Below are 19,167 nucleotides of genomic sequence, written 5' to 3' on the forward strand. Positions count from 1 at the left end.
AAGAATGTATTCGCCAAAAACAATTCTGTTGAGAAATTTCAACCAACTTGCATAGTTCAGTGAACTGTTGTCAAGAAACTACAAAGCACCAGTACACATTTCCATCAATCTGGAAGACATTTCCTAGTATGTCTAGTAGCACTCCAGTTGTGGAACGCGCTTCCCAAAGGGGATCCACCTGGCTCCTACATTGTTCTCTTTTCTACGCCAGGTAAAGACCTTCTTATATTCCCAGGTATTTTAGACTTTCCATTTTTTTTGTTTCAAAATCGTTACTGTATTTTAACTCTTTGCCTTGCTGCTAAGTTTCATTTTGTTTTCTATTTTTATTTTATACCACATTGTTGTTGTTTATTCGTTCAGTCGCTTCCGACTCTTCGTGACTTCATGGACCAGCCCACGCCAGAGCTTTCTGTCAGCCGTCGCCACCCCTAGCTCCCCCAAGGTCAAGTCTGTCACCTCCAGAATATCATCCATCCACCTTGCCCTTGGTCGGCCCCTCTTCCTTTTGCCTTCCACTTTCCCTAGCATCAGCCTCTTCTCCAGGGTGTCCTGTCTTCTCATGATGTGGCCAAAGTACTTCAGTTTTGCCTTTAATACCATTCCCTCAAGTGAGCAGTCTGGCTTTATTTCCTGGAGTATGGACTTGTTTGATCTTCTTGCAGTCCAAGGCACTCTCAGGATTTTCCTCCAACACCACAGTTCAAAAGCATCTATCTTCCTTCGCTCAGCTTTCCTTATGGTCCAGCTCTCGCAGCCATAGGTTACTACGGTGAATATCATAGCTTTAAGCTTTTATATTGTATTTTATCATGTTTCATTTTATGCTTTTCATTGTTGTGAACCACCCAGAGAGCTTCCGCTACTGGGCGGCATAGAAATGTAATAAATAAATACTAGCTTGATCACTGAGCTTTTATTTTGTATTTTATCATGTTTCATTTTATGCTTTTCATTGTTGTGAACCACCCAGAGAGCTTCCGCTACTGGGCGGCATAGAAATGTAATAAATAAATACTAGCTTGATCCCTATTTGCACCGGTTGCACATTGAATTTGACTGACTTCGAAAAACAGTATCCCATTTGTTGCATTCGGAAACCTTTTCACGCACATATATACTTTTTCTTCCTTAAAAAAAAGAAAGAAAGAATTTTGACAGAAGTTGCCAAAACATATGGCAGCTCTAAATTGCTATTAGTTAGCAATTACATCATTTCAGTACAAGCTCAGGAACCAAACTTCAATTCCTGACACTAAATTGTTTGATGCATTTATACCAAACAATCCTCTCTTTCTAATTAGTGCCCCGGCTGGTTATGTTTCATCAACAGCAACTGCCAGATTAAATGCCTTACTTGACCATCTTCACCCAACCTACTTTGATGTTCACTTTTCCAAGCTTCGGAATACCTTTTGGATGAAGATCAGACAGCATTAAACAGAATTACTAATTAATTAAGCAAAGTTAAATTTTAAACACTGTTTGTTGTGTTAGCCAAAAGCCTCAACAGAACAGCCCTTTCCCATCTCTGCCGAGATCAAAGGAAATCATTTTTCTTTCTCTACCCCTCCCCACTCACCCCCCTTTCTCTCCAAAATTAGCAAGTTCGGGCTAGAATGAAGTAACGATGATGAAATGTTATATTGCTATGTATCAAAAGATTTTTTAAAAAAACAAAAATACAAGGTTCCAAATTACTGTCATGTACTAATCCAGAAAGTTATACAATTGATGGTCTTTTGGATGGGTGCAGCAATTGTGTTAAGGATTCCAAGACTTGAATCATGAACTTTGGAGGGCCAGAACCCATGAGCTATTATGGGTTCATATGATGGAGCCCTCTTCAGAAGCGGAAGGAAATCGGGGGATGCAGCATCAGCCTCTGAGATTAGCAGGCAATACGGTGCCTTGGGATTGGCCCAACATGGTATAAATACCAGGAATCTGAGCTTCTGCCATTCACAATGTAAGGCCTTCTCCTTGCTCCAATACTTACCCTTATCTTTATTCACGTGCATTTATTCATTCATTCATTGAGAAGATGCAGAGTCCACTTTTTGATCAAATGATCCTCAAAGCCATTTACAATAGATCAGGCAAAGACCTGGGCTGGATCTACACTACTGCTTTAAAGCGCTTTATAACAGTTATAAAGCGCTTTAACTGCTTTAAAGCGCTTTAAAACTGTTATAAAGCACTTTAAAGCAGTAGTGTAGATCCGGCCCCGGTGTCTTCCAGAGGTTTGAAAACTGAGGCAGATTGCAAATGCTGTGAGTACTTCTTACTCGTTTTATTATTGGCAAATATTTTGGTGCATTCTGGCTTTTAGATTGTTGTTGTTGTTGTTTATTCATTCAGTCGCTTCCGACTCTTCGTGACTTATATTTTACTTTATTCCAGGATGCACTTTATTCTTCATTGAAGGGAGTGACATTTTTACATCCTTCAAATTTGGGAATAACCAGGTCAGCCCCCCCTTTTTTTAAAAAAAAACTGCTCTGCAGTACATAAAAGCCTAGGTAGGTTCAATTTATTCCTATATTATTCAAATAATGATAATTCCTGTCCAGTATCTGAAGCATTTATTACTATTATAGTTGATGATGATGATGATGTATATTTTCAGCTGTTTGGCCACTGAAGAAGACAAGCCGTCGAAACGCGTTTGGCCTATGCTTTTTGTGATGATTGAGCACGATTTTCATTGTGTTATTTATTGGCTTTGTATGTGTATAATACGTGCTCTTCGAAACTTATATTAAGTGTTAATTTTGATAATTACACTTTGTATTAAATTTTATACATTTTTCGTATTACCTATTTCCTTAACTTCTTTGCTATCTCCACCCCCAATGCACACATGTTGGAGGTGGCATAATTAAGATGGCGGCACTGGTGAATTTGGGGTTATGACCTGATTCTCTTATTTATTTATTCTGTACATTGCCCTCTCAAGACCAAGCCAGCAGAAAATATTTGGGATTACAAGGAACAATATATTGGGGAAAATTCATTCCCCCACCACCACCACCCCAGCTGCTGTGAGGATTGCCGCTCAGCTCAGTAGGAACAGGAAGTTCTGAGCGGGGTGGGGTGGAAGATGACATCAGCATCCCTGCTAATAAAAAAAGTGCCAGTGATCCCTCCCCGTGGACTCTGCTTCCACTACACCACTGCAGAGAATACGATGGACGCCCCTTGTTTCAGAATATCCCGATTCCGCAAAGCCACATGTAAAGAACCCACAAACTCACCGCTTTCCTTCTGTGCGTTTGAACACTGAGAGGCAACAGCACTCTGTGTCTGAGCCAAGTTTGTATGGTGTGTGTGTGTGTGTGTGTGTAGAATTAACAGTCCCTTCCTTTCTCTTCTAGCTTGGAAGCAAGCATCGAATCAGTCACGGAGTGGAATTTAAAAGCTATCTTTTCAGAAAGTCAGTAAGGCTGGTTAAATCACGGAAGTGTGCAGGGGGGTGGAATGTTTTCAGACACAACAACCCCACTGTCTTGGTAAAACTAGAACAAATACTTGAGTACAGACATATATCGGCAATTGCAAGGCAGGGTGACAGAAAGGATATTGCTTTGGCCACCTTACTGTCCCAAATTGAAAGTGCAGAGTAGTCAGGGGCCTATTGTACGCTTCGACTCGACTTCTGCTTGGAGTAGCTACAGAAACCCAAAGTTTTACCTCCACAGGCAGAACAAGTAGCCTTTGTTACCTAGACAGATTACAGCTTCCACACACACACACATACACACACACAGTCAAAGTCTGCTCTTCATAACAGCCCAGCATGAACAGTGGAATTTCTGACTTGCCTCAGATACTGAGGCGACTTTTATAGTTTTCAAGTAGCTTCAGGGTTATATTTTAAAAGTTGAATTTCATCACATGTTTTAAGTTTGCTGAGGAGGAAAAAAAAAGATGTATTTTTAGTGGGGAAAAAAGTTTTTCTTTTCCCTTTCTCCCTCTTCACATTGCTCCCCCCTTAACAGATGTTTCATCTCAATCATATCCAGACCTCAAAGCATAGCGCCAGCCAGCTTTCTTCTCCTATGGTGGAGAAAGAGAAAATGTCATTTATTTGGAGGAGATTTGGTCTCTCCTCCACTCTTTTTTTTTTTTAGTTTTATGGAACCACAATTAGCCTGTGAGTTAAAAGCAAATAATAAATGTAAAGCCACGGGGCTGTTGAAATTAACCCAAAACAGCAATTCTCCTGTATAGAGGACCTGGAGGCCAGCTGTTCAGCTTGGGTTGAAACTTTCCTACTTTGGGTGGGGAAGCTGTTGATTTTATTATTATTATTTTCCTTTTAAAAAATGACCTGCAAGTAATCAGGTTTCTCTTGTTCTTTAAGTCAGATCCAGGACCGCAACTAGTTCTACTACCAATAAAAAGGATGTGTTACAAAGTGCGTAAAAGAGTCTAAAACATTTTTGCAGCCTAAAAAAAACCATAGGCTGTAAGCCTATCCACGTTTACCTGGGAGCAAGTTCCCACATAATTCAATAATGCTTACTTCTGAGTAGACATGCATAGGATCACACTGCGGTGCCCTTCACTCTTGAAAGCCAGGGAGGTGAATCAGGGACCAAGACAGGGCTTGGGATGGGGTCAGAAGGGTTACTGGCGGGGGGGAGCAAGGAGAGGCATCCCTGAGATAGGTGTCTTCAGGCTGACTTTGTACCATTGCAGGTTCCTTACAGAGGGCTTCTCCATGGGTCCCCAAAGCCTCTTCCTTTAAAGCAGTCCTTCCAACACCTGAGTCGGGTGAGATCTTGACACCCAGTCCAGAGTAGGTGACAGTGCTGGTGGGCTGCACTAGACCCCCGACAGGTCAGCTTTGAATGGCTGCCGGCCCTGCAAGCTGGTGCCTCCAGATGTTTTGGACTACATCTCCCATCAGCTCCAGCCAGCATGGCCCATGATCAGGAAGACCAGGAGGTATGGTCCAAAACCTCTAGAGGGCACCAGCTTCGGAAAGACTGACATAGCTGGATCAGAAATGCACGTCAACTTGTTCATGACAGCAGGAACCTTGGTCACATGCATGCTTCATAGCAAGCAGAAGAACATTCACGACCAGTCTCTGCGGCATCGTTTCTTTACGATTAGCTATCCGAGGGTCATAGTGACAGCTTCCCCCACGGGAAGCAATTTTGATGAAAAGGTAGATATGATTATTCCATCGTCCTGGTGCCTTCAGAACTCTTGTTATCATTGCCAATGTGGCAGAAACCCAGTTTTCTCCTTGAACATCTAAAGTTAGACAAGAGACTGATCGGGAAATCAAAGCCTGCATTATTAATGACATTACCTACGCACAGACTTCATTTAAATAGTGTCGTGTAGGCTTTTCCTTAGGACTTTAAAATAAAATAAAACAAAACCCTAAAGGGACCACACCAAAAAGAGAGGGAGAAAGAGAGTCAGAGGCAAAATGAAAAGGTAACGAGAGTACAGTGGAAATGAAAATATGTAAAATTTGGGTTGTGCGAGAGGAATGGGTTGTGTATCTGTAAATCACAGTTGCCAACCAAAATAAGCATAGAGCAACTATGGAAAAAAGAGCAAATCGGTGTATTATTCTGGGTGGTTCTGCCTGGAATTCTCCAGCCCACCTCCCCCTTCATTCAGGGTAAAGCTACAAACCAATTAAAGTAAGCCTTATAGTGGGACCCAGCAAGCTGAACACAGAGTAATGGATGACAGTCCCCTGTTTTTGAGTTCCCAGGCAGGTCATAATGTCACAACGCCAGTAGACTGTCATACATGGCTGGACTATGGAGAAGGTCAGTGTTGGACCACACATTGTGGAAGCTAGAATGAAACATTTCTCAGGAAATTAATTAATTAATCCCAGGGTTCCTGGGAGGGTGTCCCAGAGACCAGAGGATAGAATAGACCCCACCCCTGAAGGCCGTAGACCTCCAACAACATCAGGAGAGAGATTCTGAGGTCAGACCTTTCCACATCCCTCTCCCAGCCACTGCAGAAAACACAATGGCAGCTGCTCTTCAGTGACCCCAGAAGACCTCAATGTTGTCGAGAAGGGGGTGTCCTGGTGGGTGGAAAGGGGAGCAGCATGGGCCCAACAGCCTCTCCGATCTCTGAGCCCTCTGTCTATCAGGATGTGCATATTGTGAAATCTCACATTGGAGGAGTCTTGCCTAAACTCCTGGAGTGACAGCATTCGGAACAGGCGACAGCCTTCTTTCACTTTGCATTAAGAAATTATCTAATTTTGCAGTGCTCTCCATATTTGGGACAAAAGGGACTTTAAATTCCAAGCGTTCTAACATGTGAAAGTGAGTGACTTGTCCATCCAGGGCCAGGATTCCAAGCTTAGCCCTTCAAAGTCTGGGTTTGAATCCCTGCGGTTTTAGCCCTGCTAGTACTGAATGAGAGTCGCCACCTCTTTCTTCTGGCAGGCTCATCATCTTTGACAGTTGTTTGGCAAACATGTACATCATGTTGGGACACGGCTGCACTCATTGAACTTATTTGGCTGATGCCCTCCGGACAGATGAGAATTTTGTTTTCTGTCGAGAAGGATTTACCCAAATTAGCAAATTTCTACCCATGTGGGAGAGAAAGAACTTGAGATGTTAATAAAAAAATATTTAAATGCAAGAGATTAGAAAGCTAAGACAATGGGAATGTCTACATGGAGAGATATCCCGGGGATCATCCCAGGATCATCCCTGTGCGTCCACATGACACATAGGGAATCCCGGGAGCAGGGAGGGAAGATTCCTGCATTTCCCTGGGATATTGCCCTACACTTTTCCCTGGGTTTTCCCGCAGTCCCAGGATGATCCCGAGACCGCAGGAGGTGGGGGTGGCCGTCCCGGTTTGTCCCAGCTCTTTGCGAGTAAATGCGAGGAGCCAGGATCTGGGCACTGAGCTCTTCAGGAACTCCATGCCCATTGGGGGTGGGGTGGGGTGAGCGGGATTAATTTTAATTTTTATTTTAAACACACTCACTTTTTGATGGAGTGCTCGTGCACTCATTTTCACTAACAAAAAATGGTGGGCACAACATCCTCCTTCCTCCTGGGACGTCGCACACCACATGTGGATTGAGGGGGAGGATCTCCTGATCAGCATAGCGTGAGATCCTCCCCACTCCCTCCCGGAAAGCGGGGAGGTCTAGACATGCCCAATGATTCAATCCAGACATCCTGCAGAATCATGGTATGTACTAACCAGGAGTTCCCCAGTGAGGCTTGCCTAGCGCCTACATTGTGTTTCTACGCTGTGGTCTCTTTGGTGCCAAGTGAAGCCCTTCTTATTTCCACAGGCACTATTAGTCTTTCGGTTTCCGTTGTTTTAAATTTGTTACTATATTTAAAATCTCTGCGCAGCTGCTAGGGTTGACTTTATTTTACATTTTTAATTTACACTACAGTTTTAAACTTTTAAATTCTGTTTTATCATGTTGCATTTATGGTTTTAATGGTTGTGAACTGCCCAGAGAGCTTGAGCTATAGGGTAGCATAGAAATATCGTAAATAAATAACCATAGTTTAGAACCCAAACCATGGATTGAGCATCCAAAGTACAAGAAAGCAAATGATGGTCTGTTTTCTTTTTCCACGCTCCCAGCACACCACTTTGCAAACTCACTCTTGACTCCATGGGGCAACTGTCTCTGCGGGCAGAGTGACAACCATAGCTATGGTTTCTCATCGTAGACAACATGCCAAACCATCCTACATTTTGTGAACCACCCAGAGAGCTCCGGCTATTGGGCGGTATAGAAATGTAATAAATAAATAAATAAATAAATACAGGTTCCAGTTCTCTAGTTTTCCAGTGACAGACCCTGATTTCTCAAGCTAGTCAACATGGCAAACCATAAATAAAATGGTAAATGGGTGGACCACCTCCAAATATGGAACTTGCTTCTTTTTTTCTTTTTTCCCCCCATCGCGATTTCGTTCCCCATATCTAGGAATGGGGGTGAAGTTCATTCGGTTTTTGCATTTTCAGATAGCCTGGCCTGATTCGCATTTCTGAAACTAACACACAAGCTGGAACGCAATTATCTTTTGGTTTTTTGCATTTCTCCAAATTTTGCGATGCAGTTCTCCCACCAAAAAATGCATACAAACATGCATAGATTTGGGGGAAATGCATACCAAAAATGTGTACAGGGCGGCAAGGGGGTTGGAGAACGCATGCAAAATAAATTGCGCACATAAGGGGGAAATGCTTGCAAAAATACGTATGAATTTTTGTGCAGGCTGTTAAAAAACATTTGTTAATGGATGCAGAAAGAGGACCGGACAAACTTGGGTTTGAAAAAATGCAAACATTACAGAAAGTAAAACAGACAGATCTGTCCAGCCCCACCTACATTTGCCTAAATCCACCTCCCTGTGCTTTCAGATATCCTGCTGAAGCCTTCCTCCGCGTGCCTCCTTCGTCAGACGTACACCATGTAACAGCAGAGGACAGGGCCTTCTCGGCAGTGGCACCCTGGGTGTGGAATACTCTTCCAGGCACCTACATTGCAATCTTTTCCACCCCAGGCAAAACCATTCTTATTCACCGAGGCATTTTAATTGACCATAAACATCTTAAACAGGACCCAACAAAGGATTTTATTGCTAAGGATTTGCTGTTTATTGTGGCTTAATGTTTGGTTAAGGATTGCATGTCTTATTGTTTCGTAACGTCATTGATGGCCACCACACAGAAATCCTGATAGTATGAAGGCCAATATATAAACCTTTTAAATAAACGAATTCAATAAAAATAAACTTGAGACATTGTCAAAAGGGTGCTGGAATTTCCGTTTTTTAGACCAACATTTTAAAATCAAGCAAGACGCCTCGTTTTGAAGCCGCAACTTGGGAGCGAGCAAATTCATCACCAGTCCTTGAAAAGGGGAACCGTTCATCTCACACACAAAACATTTACCTTTCTTCCCCTCCCATACAGTGCATGACAACGATAGACTTTCCTCCAGCACATGGTGAACAGCCTACCTGTTTCTTACGATTTCCTGGGTTTTTGTATGACCACAGGAAAACGTCTGCTAAGCCCTTCTAGTCTTGTGCTCTTTGGAGATTTTTATTCCTCCTGCCAAGCTAAACAGTTTCAACTTGGCAGGCAGCTCCGTTTCTGCCTCCCTCCCAACTTTATGCTTACTGGTACCTTTCCCATTTCCCAGCTTATCAGCTTCCAGCTCAGGTGACATTTGACTCTTTTGGCAAGCAACAGAGCACATAAAAACAGAGCTCAGATTTAGGGGGAACCTCAGACCCACATGCCAAAACAGCACCAGCACCCCTTTTCATCTGGCAACCCCCCTCATGGGCCCTACGAATCTGGCTGCCTTTCATCTGGCCCCAAGTCCCTTCTCCGTGGGCTGCCTCAGCCAAGTGTGAGGTTCTTCAGAAGAATGGCAGGGCTGGAATCAAGGCAGTTTCCAGAGGCAAAAACAACACGGGGAAGCAAAAGATCAGACTTTCTTCCACGGTGTTATGCGGCACAGCCTAGGGTGGCCACATTCCTTACTTTACAGCAGGAAGTCCTCTATTTGATGGCCACCAACTTGGATAGCATTAAAAGCGGATAAGACAAATTTGTGGAGGATAACGCTATCAATGTTACTAATCCTGATGGTTATATGCAACCTCCAGTATCAGAGGCAGCATGCCCCTGTATACCAGTAGCTGGGGGAAGATGACCAGAACGGTGCAACTGTACTCATGTCCTGCCTGAGGCTCACTCGGAACTAAGGAAGGCAGTACGAAATTATGCTTTCAGATTATGCTGTCGGCATACCTGGATAGGAGGTGTACATTCCAATGCCTTTGTATATATGGGGCTCACAAATAGAGGATATTATGCCTATGCGACAGGGTCTTGCTATTTACTGTTTTACTCTGTACAGCACCATGTACATTGATGGTGCTATATAAATAAATAAATAAATAAATAAATAAATAAAAATAATGATGATAATAATAATAATACATATGTGAATTGTATGCCAGTCCTGGGAAGAGATATATTGCACCTTTGCTGGGAGGAATGTCTGAGAGATGTTGTGCCAAAATTGCACAAACCTATGGTTACCACAAGATATGGCGATGGCCACCAACTTGGATGGCTTTAAAAGGGGGTTGGATGAATTCCTGGAGGAGAAGGCTATCAATGGCTACTAGCCCTGATGGCTAAGTGCAACTTCCAGTATCAGAGGCAGTAAGCCCATATACACCAGTTGCTGGGGTACATGGGTGGGAGAGTGCTGTTGCACCATGTCCTGCTTGTGGATCTCTGGTCGACAGCTGGTTGACCAATGTGTGAGCAGGGTGCTGGAACAGATGGACCTGTGATCTGATCCAGCATGGCTCTTAAGTTGTGGTGAACTGTTTGTGGTTGCAGGAGGAAAGGTCCCTTGAGCTATATCTTCCTAGACTCCAGAAAAAGTACAGCTGTTGTTTCCTATGATTTGGTGTGGTGGGCCTGTCTTTGGCTGGCCAGCATTTTGTCTGTTGCACCATGTCCTGCTTAGGGAATTCATTTTCCATTTTTTCCATTTTCTCTCTCTCGTTACCCCTCTCTGCTTCCTAGGGATGTGCAAATTCACCTTTGCCCACACCATGTGCCAGACCACCACTGGCTGGCCGCCCCTGTTTGCTGCACACAGCGAGCCACCAGACAAGCCACTACTTCAGCAGCCATCACTTTGCACAAAATGGCAGCTAGGCCTTTTATGTAACTTGCTGTTTCGTGCAAACAGCACCCGTGAATGGAGCCATTTATGCAAAATTGATCCAGGGTCAGCCTCAAGGGTAGGCGCAGTTGGGAATCTGCCGAGGGCACCCACCCCAGCAGGGCCCACTGATAACGAGCCCCTGTGTTTGCTGCTCCTATTCACCATGGCAACCTGCATTTTCACCTGTCCCCGCTCTGGCCCAGACAACGGAGGTGGTGAGAAGAGGAACAAGAGATGCCACGGCCTGCTTGCTCACTGCCTCTCTTGCCTGTCAAGCAAGCAAGTGGCAACCATCATGAGAAAGTGGAGGAGGGGCAATAGCAGCTGGTGACAATGGTGGTGAGAAGATAGACTCACTGAGGGAGAGGCCTATTGAGAGTGTCTTACTCAAGGGCCCTTGAAAACCTGGAGTCTCCACTGCAGTGCTACTATCTTTAACGTACTTGGCATCCATAGCTTCCAGTTCTGAGCAACCTCCAATTCCAAGTAACAGAGGAAAGAGAAAACTGGTCCAGCTGTATCCATTGGTGTCGATCATTCATCACCCAGGGTCTTTTGCTTGACTTCAGCAAGCATCCCAAATTTACAGGAACTTACAAAGCTAAGAAATCAAAGGCAAGAACAGGCTGAAATAGGCAACGGTGGTCAAACCGCGTCTTTTTGCCTGCCGCTCAGTAAACAGAGTAGCCCCAAGTTGCATCCTAGCCCCTTGTCAAGCATCAACATTGAGTCAACAGCCTGCTCTCCTGGCTTAAGGCTTTTGATGTTTACTTTGTTCTTCCCACAGTTCAAAAGAAAAGCACTAATGCACCAGTCCTCTTACCAAATACAATCTTAATCCCAGAATCCAGGGCCTTTTGCTGTTGACCAGTTAAGTCTGTTAAGACGAAAAGGATTTGATCAAGCTTTACATAACAACCCAGAAGTTAAATCCAGCTTCTTTTCTGGACTGATCAGACAGTTCTTTTTATCTTTGCTGCTCAGATGGCTTGTTAATAATATGTATGTAAGAGTGAGCGGGAGTGTATGTGTGCACAGTGGGTGGGTAGGAAGTCATGACACTGACAACGTGAAAACAGAAACAATTCTGTATCCAATTGCTAATTTGTCTTCACACCACAATTCTGCCTTAGAACATATTCTGGACTCAAAACACTGATGCTATGAAGCCCACCTCCAACCTCAACCTGAGAAGATACAAATCCAAGAAATGCTTATTTATCTCAACAGGAATCTTGGGGATTTGACCAGATCAGTAATATTAATCAGGCAGTACACAACGCTAATTGATAAAAGGCAACATGATACGTTACTATGGCCATGTGCCACAGCACTGCCAGGAAAGCATCATAGACCACTGGTCCACAAGAAAGAGAAGAGAAAGTATGTAATGGCCTGCAGGGCATGACTACCATCCTTGAGACTTGGACTCAGCACCAGGCTGTGGGTTGCTAAAACTGCATCTTGGCAGGATTGGACCACAAGTTGGTTGGATTACAGGTTTAGGGTGGCCATGTGTCCCCTTTTTCAGAAGAACAATCCTCTATTTTAAGGGCTGCTGAAGGACTGTCCTCTATTTTGAAGGCATCCTTCGTTTGAAGAGCTGCCCACTCTCATTCTTGAGACAAACAATCCATCCAAAGGGAAGCTGAAATGAGGATGCAGCAGGTAAGCTTGGAAGGGAAGTTGGCAGAACAGAATGGAGCAGACTGACATGTAAAGGGTACCTGGAGCAAAGCTAAGGAGCCAAACTAGCAAAGCCAAACTCTGCCTGTAGCCCAGGCTGCATCCTGACCCGGAAGTGCTTATAACCTTGCCAGGAGGAACCAGTGGGTTGCCGGAGAGGAGAAGGGGAGGGCGTTGGATGCATGCTGGGTCTTGAGAGGACAGTACTGTCTCTTACAGTACTCCATGAGAGACATCAAAGCTTTGCTTTTAAGGCACCCATTCAAGAAGAACGAAGAAGAAACGGAAGAAGATGAAAGCCCATAAAGCAACCATCTACCTGCCTTTCAGCCAGAGGAAGAAACCTCCCAGCATGAAAAAAAAGGCCTTCCCGCTTTTCTCACAGCATTTAGCAATGACTTATTGTACACACAAAATGCCAAGAGAGGGTATTTTACTGCCTAAAAGATTGGATTGCTGCTGGCTAGTTGGAGAATATCATATGTTGGATATTATATTTGCCTTAAGGGGGCTCTTTTGCTGCTTTCCATAATCTACTGCTCAAGGCAATACAGTGTCTTAGATATATACCTCTGGTGTTCAGAAGCCATAAAAGTAAATGGAAGTGTCCAAGCAATGGCATTTCATATCCTTTTTAAGTGGCTTCTGCTTGTAATCTCTCCCTCTAATAGCAAATTCGGGTGGCCAGTGGTAGCCAAAATGGAGCCACTGGAAAACAAGGGGGCGGCGTTAAGATACTGAGGGGAATCTTGAGGTTTGCAGACGAACAAAACAAATATTTTGAAAAAGAAAACCACAGAGGGGGGAAATACCATACCATCACCCCACATTAAAGACTGAACATGTTTAGTCATCACGGAATGAAGACCAGCACGTTGGAAAAGGCAAACAGATCACAGGAGAAAGGAATAGAGGAATGCCCTGATTGGAGAAAATGGCTGGCCTGAAGAGAAGCAATCCTTTGTTTGGAGTGAGGATGCTCAGCGACACATTTATTCCAGGTCCCACTTCTTCCAACCATTGTCAAAACCTTTCATCGATAGGGATGGATGAATCTGTCCCTATGTAAGTTTCTCATTCTTCCAATCTCAAATTCAGTTCATCTCAAAATTGAGAGGTGTTCCCCCTCCCCAATCTTAAATTCAGTTTGTCCTGAACATTTGAGATTTCTTTTTTTTTTTACACTTCCATGAAAATTGTTATGCATCTTGGCGTACGTTTCTCCTAACACATTTTTGCTTAATATACACATTTGTTGCAAGCAGTTTTCCTAACGTAAAGTATTTTTCGAATGTCACTCTCACTAATATGTGCATTTTCGTGCACTTCCAACTAGTAGACATGTCTTTGTATCAATTATTTGATGGGAGAACTCAACTGCAAAACCTGGAGAGGTGCACATTTGGAAGGATAACTGGATTTCAGTTTGCATGTTGGTTTGAAAGGACAAAATTAGGTAAATGTGCATTAAATATGAACCAAGTGAATTCTTCATCCATTCCTACTGATCAGACATTGCACCAGTGCTTCTGATATGAAGCAAAAACTCCAGAATGAGGAGTTTGGAATGGCCCCTGTGCTACAGAGTTCACATGCATTTCTTTCTCTGGCTGACAAATGAAACTTCAAGAGGATTTTCTTTCATCCACCCACCTACACACATGCACAAGCACCTTTTTATTATGTCCAGGAAGTGTTCCTTCTGCTTAAAAAAAAGACATAGTATTAACTTATTCTATTATTATTATTATTATTATTATTATTATTATTATTATTATTATTATTATTATTTTAAAAAGGTACCTTCTAGATGAAAGTGTTCATTTTCAAGAGCCTCCCTGTAACCGTCACCAGCTGGATCCTGTAAAAATAACAACAACAACATTAGCACATTTACAAGATGCGAGAGAATGACACTTTAAACCACACAACAATCTTTATGGCTAAACCTGAAAAGTCGGGGCAATGTTCATCAAAGTTTCAGAGAGAGACAGTGTAGAGTAGTGATTAGAAGGTTGGACTGGGACTCAGGAGATCCAGGTTCTATTTCCCACTTGGCCATGAAGCTCACTGTGTGACTTTGGGCCAGTCACTGACTCTCACCCTAACCTACCTCACAGGGTTGTTAACGAAGATAAAATGTTGTTCTGTCCATATTGTATTATTCCAGGAAACATGACTGACAGTCAAAAAATTTATTGTTTTTAGTGTAATAACGTGTTTTAATTTTGGCATCTTTTACTGCTTTAATTCTTATGTTCACTGCTCCGGAATCTGTTTCAAATATGAAGTGGTATACAAATGTTGTACATCATCATCATCATCATCCCGTTTGCAATTGCAGTTTCATTACTTGTATTTCTAGGGCCACACCCAACCATGAGAAATGCTACTAGTTAAAATTTACCCTGTTTTAGCGTACTTTTATAAGACTCTGCCATATTTAATGCAAACAATCCATGTGCTCATCTTTAACTAACTACTGCATTAGTAAGAGTGCATGGGGCAAGCAAAGAAAAGAGTTAATATTTTAGAAGTTAAATCTCCCTAATTTTACATGATATTTATGTACATCTTTTCTTTCTTTTTTAAGCACCAGCTCTTGTTTATCATTCTATTTTGCATCGTCCAGTTATTCATTTAAGTAGCGAGCTGATAATTATTGACAACAGAGGCTTTTAAAATTTCCCTTCCTGAGGCTAGTTATTATAACCATAACTTCGTTTGCTAATTTTGCAAAAGCACCAATATAAGTATTAACGGCCCATTAACCTAAAACAGACCCTGGTAACCTCTGTATGTTGCAGTGACAGTGCTGGGCAGCCAGAACTCATCAGCTGTCAATTAAATTTGCTCTTTCATGCCAGTATGATTATGGAATGCATTATCTCCAATAGACAGACATCTATTTAATAGGGCTGTGTGGGCAGCCACACAATGTATAATATCATTATTCTAGGAACCAAAAGAAGAAATATTTACTTATTAATGCAAGAGGAAGCTGAGCAGCCTTGTGTGTTGCCACTGCTAAATTAAACCATCCCAGGGAAGGAGGGGAGCACCCTCTTTTTAAAGATGTACCATGGCTCCATTCCAGAAAAAAGTTAGTCACTTGTTCATTCCGTTGAAATCAATCAATGGGAGTTGAGCACAACTAGATCTCTCTGAACCACCTCACCACCACCACCGCTAGATGCTAGGAAGATACTGCCTGCAATACTGCTTCATAATGTTCTGATATAAAGAGTGGAGTTACTTCTGTACTACAACCTTGGTGTCAACCATACATGAAAAGAATATGAGTTTTAGCTGCCATAGCTTTCCCAAAGGAACCCCCAGGAACTGTAGTTATGGCAATGTGTAGATAGATGGCCACTAGTCTAATCCCTTCTGGATCAGACAAATTCATGGCAAAGAGGTCTATCAACAGCTAGTATTATCATCATCATCATCATCATCATCATCATCATCATCATTTACATCCAGCTTTTCCTCACAAGCAGCTCAAATCAATATACTTGGTTCCCTTCCATTTTTACCCTCACAACAAGCCTTTGAGATAAGTTAGGCTGACTGGCATCATGGCTGACCACTGATTTGTAGCTGGGTCCCACTTGCTGGGGTGCAACAACAGAAGAGGGCCATTCCGTTCAAACTGTGCCCCTGTGGGCTTCTCAGAGGCAGCTGCGTAGCCACTGTGGAAAACAGGATACTGGATGAAATGGACTTTTGGTCTGATCCACCAGGGTTCTTCTTAGGTTCTTAAATGTAGACAAGGTCTATCTGTCATGGTGCCATACCAAGGGACTCTAGAAATGATTCCGTGCCAAGGCCGGGGAGAAGGACATATGAGAAGGTTGTCTCAGGATCTGGCCGTTCAGGACACCCCAGAAGGCCTTCCCCCTTTAACTGGTGATTAAAGCAATTTTTAACCAGTACTTAAAAAAAAAAAACCTAGCAGACTGCACAGAGCCATATTAGAGAAATCACAGGTCCTACACCAGATCCTTGTTAAGCTGCTTGATAAGCCATCCTTTGTCAAAACAACCTGGTCAAACCTGGCAACGGCAGAAAAGAGCCAAGTATAGATTTCTTGACTGTTCTGCAACCTTTCTGCAGACCACCTGAATAGAGCTTATGGGCTGCCGTTGCTCGGTACACCACAATTTAAGAAGCTCTCCTCTAGTAGATCTTGCAAGAGGCCAAGGCAGGAACTAGGAAGATAGGAGTAGATATTGGAGAATATTCCAAAAGCCACAACAAGTATAGACACCTGAAGAACCATACAGAAACGGTCCTCTCTTGACAAAGGCTGGTAAAATTTGCAGCCTGCCTAGACTGGGGAGAACAGGTGGGAGGCCTAGAAGGGTGGAGCTATTCTGGAACATGAGATGCTAAGAATACAGATCAGGAGCTGCCCCACCTCCACCCGTCGGTTCTAATCCCAGTCACTCCCAACAGGTGCTATCTATTCTCACATGATGCTGCTGGTGGGCTGCAATTATAGCCTGTGAACGTACAGTGCCATTTGTGAATGCTAAGTGGTATTTATCCCCTGCAACAAAACACAGGTGTGCAACCTCTGAAACCCAGGCTAACATTGCTCCATAAATCTGTCAGCAGGAGGTACTGGAAGTACAGATGGTTTGCATTCCACAAGCACCAATCACTGCCCACCCTTTTCATCTCCTGGTGTTCCCTCCCCACCCCACATCCACAAACCCAGGTATGTCAACACCTTTTTTCAATCCATGGCCAGAATGTTAGTACAGAAAGAAGTTTCATGGTGGATGTGTTAAGGGGGGGGTAGAGAGAGAGAGGAAGGAAACAGTACGATATACACACACAAATAAAATCCAAGATCATCCGCATTTGTTCAGCCATCCAGCCAGAGAAGAGTGAGCCCAGCCTGAGCAGAGAGACATCAATAACTTAAAAAGACAGGGCATTTTTCACCCTCCCCTCCTACGTTCAAAAATATGCAAGCCAGCTGCCACAAGCCAGTGGGAGAGAAAGCGGAGACGAAAAGGATGGAGAAGACAAAAGCTACTGGCACACAATCTTGAAGAGAGCAAAACGCCAGAGCTATGCTTGAATTCCAGATTCTGCTACTCTGGTTTTTATAGAACATACCATTGGCCCTCATTGGTTCTGGAGATTTCACCAGATGGCCCAATTAAAAAAAACAAAAACGACAATCTCCTGCTTAACTGTTTCTGTAAAACAAAGTTGGTTCAGAAGATCAATGGAGGGCGTACAGGGAGGAGAGGGGCAGGAGGACACAACTCATGAGATGAACTGTTGACACACACACTCTCCAATTGGACCTGTCTTAATGAATATTTTCTCACAAGATATACCGCTTAGTTGCAAAAGTCTAATTCAAGCTTCCCCGACATGGTGCTTTCCAGATGTTTTGAATTGGAATTAGGAGGCAAAGCCAGAAGTCAAAACCAAGCAGCAAGTAAGAACCAGAAGACAAGCCAGCAGAATTGAGAAGTGATCCGGATGTTGGAAGCAGAGAACAATAAAAGGATACTGGAAGGCACTAAAACTCAAGAAGACCTTCTTGTTTATGCAAGGCTCAACTGGAACAGGAAGCCCTCTCATACTCCTTCCTGTCCGGGAGGAGCCAATGGCCGGTCTGGGTAGGCAAAGTCAGCCTAGGGCCCAAAGGTAGATGCTGCAACCTACAGTTCAGTGGCTCACCACAAGGAGCAGCCACACACACACATCCAAAGACTTTCCATTTGTGGTACACCAGTTCCAACACAGTTCCACATGGCACCTTCAGACATGAGCCAGGGAGGAGCCTTAGCTCAGTGACGGAGCCCACTGCTAATGCTTGCCCTGACATCACCACTGAGGGGGCAGAGCAATGCTACATTGAGGAAACTATGGAGCAATTTAGAGGGGTGCTGCCAATGGATAAACCTGCCAGGGAGTGGAGTAAGACCACGGGGTGGGGCCGGAGAGGAAGAAGTCCAATAGGGGAGGACCAGCATGCCAAGACCCTTTTCAAGATTGTATGTCCTACACAGGGAGGAGCCCCTGCTCTACCACTGGAGATCTCCAGGGCTGAAACCCTGGAGGCCCATTGCTGCCAGTCAGTGCCGACAATACCGGGATAGATGGTCCATGGCTCTGACTCAGTATAAGGCAGCTTCCTATGTTCCTACTAGAGGGCCTGTGTGGGTCAAAGGTCCTACACATTTGTGCATAAACAAAACAGGCTGCACTGTTGCCAGTTCTCTTGTTTCAGGCCAATTCCAACTGACCCCCCCCCCTTCCCAAACGAGGGAAGTCGATTTCCGTTAGAGCGTTTCTGTAGCAACAGACTGTGTTGTGTCAGGCTATTTCTTCTCAATAGTTCTTTTAAGCCAGCAATTCAAACACACACACACACACACACCAAACACACACACACACACACACACACACACACACACACACACACACCCCTACCACTGCTTTTTCAATACAGGGACCAGTCTGCTATGTGCATTTCCTTAAAAGGAACCACATCAAAAGCGCAGGGGTTTCGTAGATCCCAACTCCCCACCCGCAGACTTTGAAACTGAGGCTTCCTACTCAAGAATTTAATATCTTTGCTTCTTCTCCCCACTCTGTGTTTCTTTCTTTCTTTTTTTCCCAACAGCCCTTTTGTCTGAAACTCTGCTCCCTTAAAAGCTAACAGATGTTAATGCCATGAAGTTTCAAAGAGCGGGGTGGGAGGG

At 43.7% G+C, this 19,167-nt stretch overlaps 1 protein-coding gene across 2 annotated transcripts in view; it reads right to left on the minus strand.

Moving 5' to 3' along the window:
- The window catches only part of NKD1 (NKD inhibitor of WNT signaling pathway 1), a 132,537-nt gene that overhangs the window by 40,777 nt on the left and 72,593 nt on the right, over positions 1-19,167 (minus strand). For both annotated transcript variants that reach the window (XM_063140973.1, XM_063140974.1), the window contains one exon: positions 14,234-14,291. In XM_063140973.1, the coding sequence (XP_062997043.1) occupies positions 14,234-14,291 (58 nt within the window). The remainder of the gene's footprint in view (positions 1-14,233; positions 14,292-19,167) is intronic.

This window comes from Elgaria multicarinata, chromosome 14, assembly GCF_023053635.1.
Source record: "Elgaria multicarinata webbii isolate HBS135686 ecotype San Diego chromosome 14, rElgMul1.1.pri, whole genome shotgun sequence".
Lineage (NCBI taxonomy): Eukaryota > Metazoa > Chordata > Lepidosauria > Squamata > Anguidae > Elgaria > Elgaria multicarinata.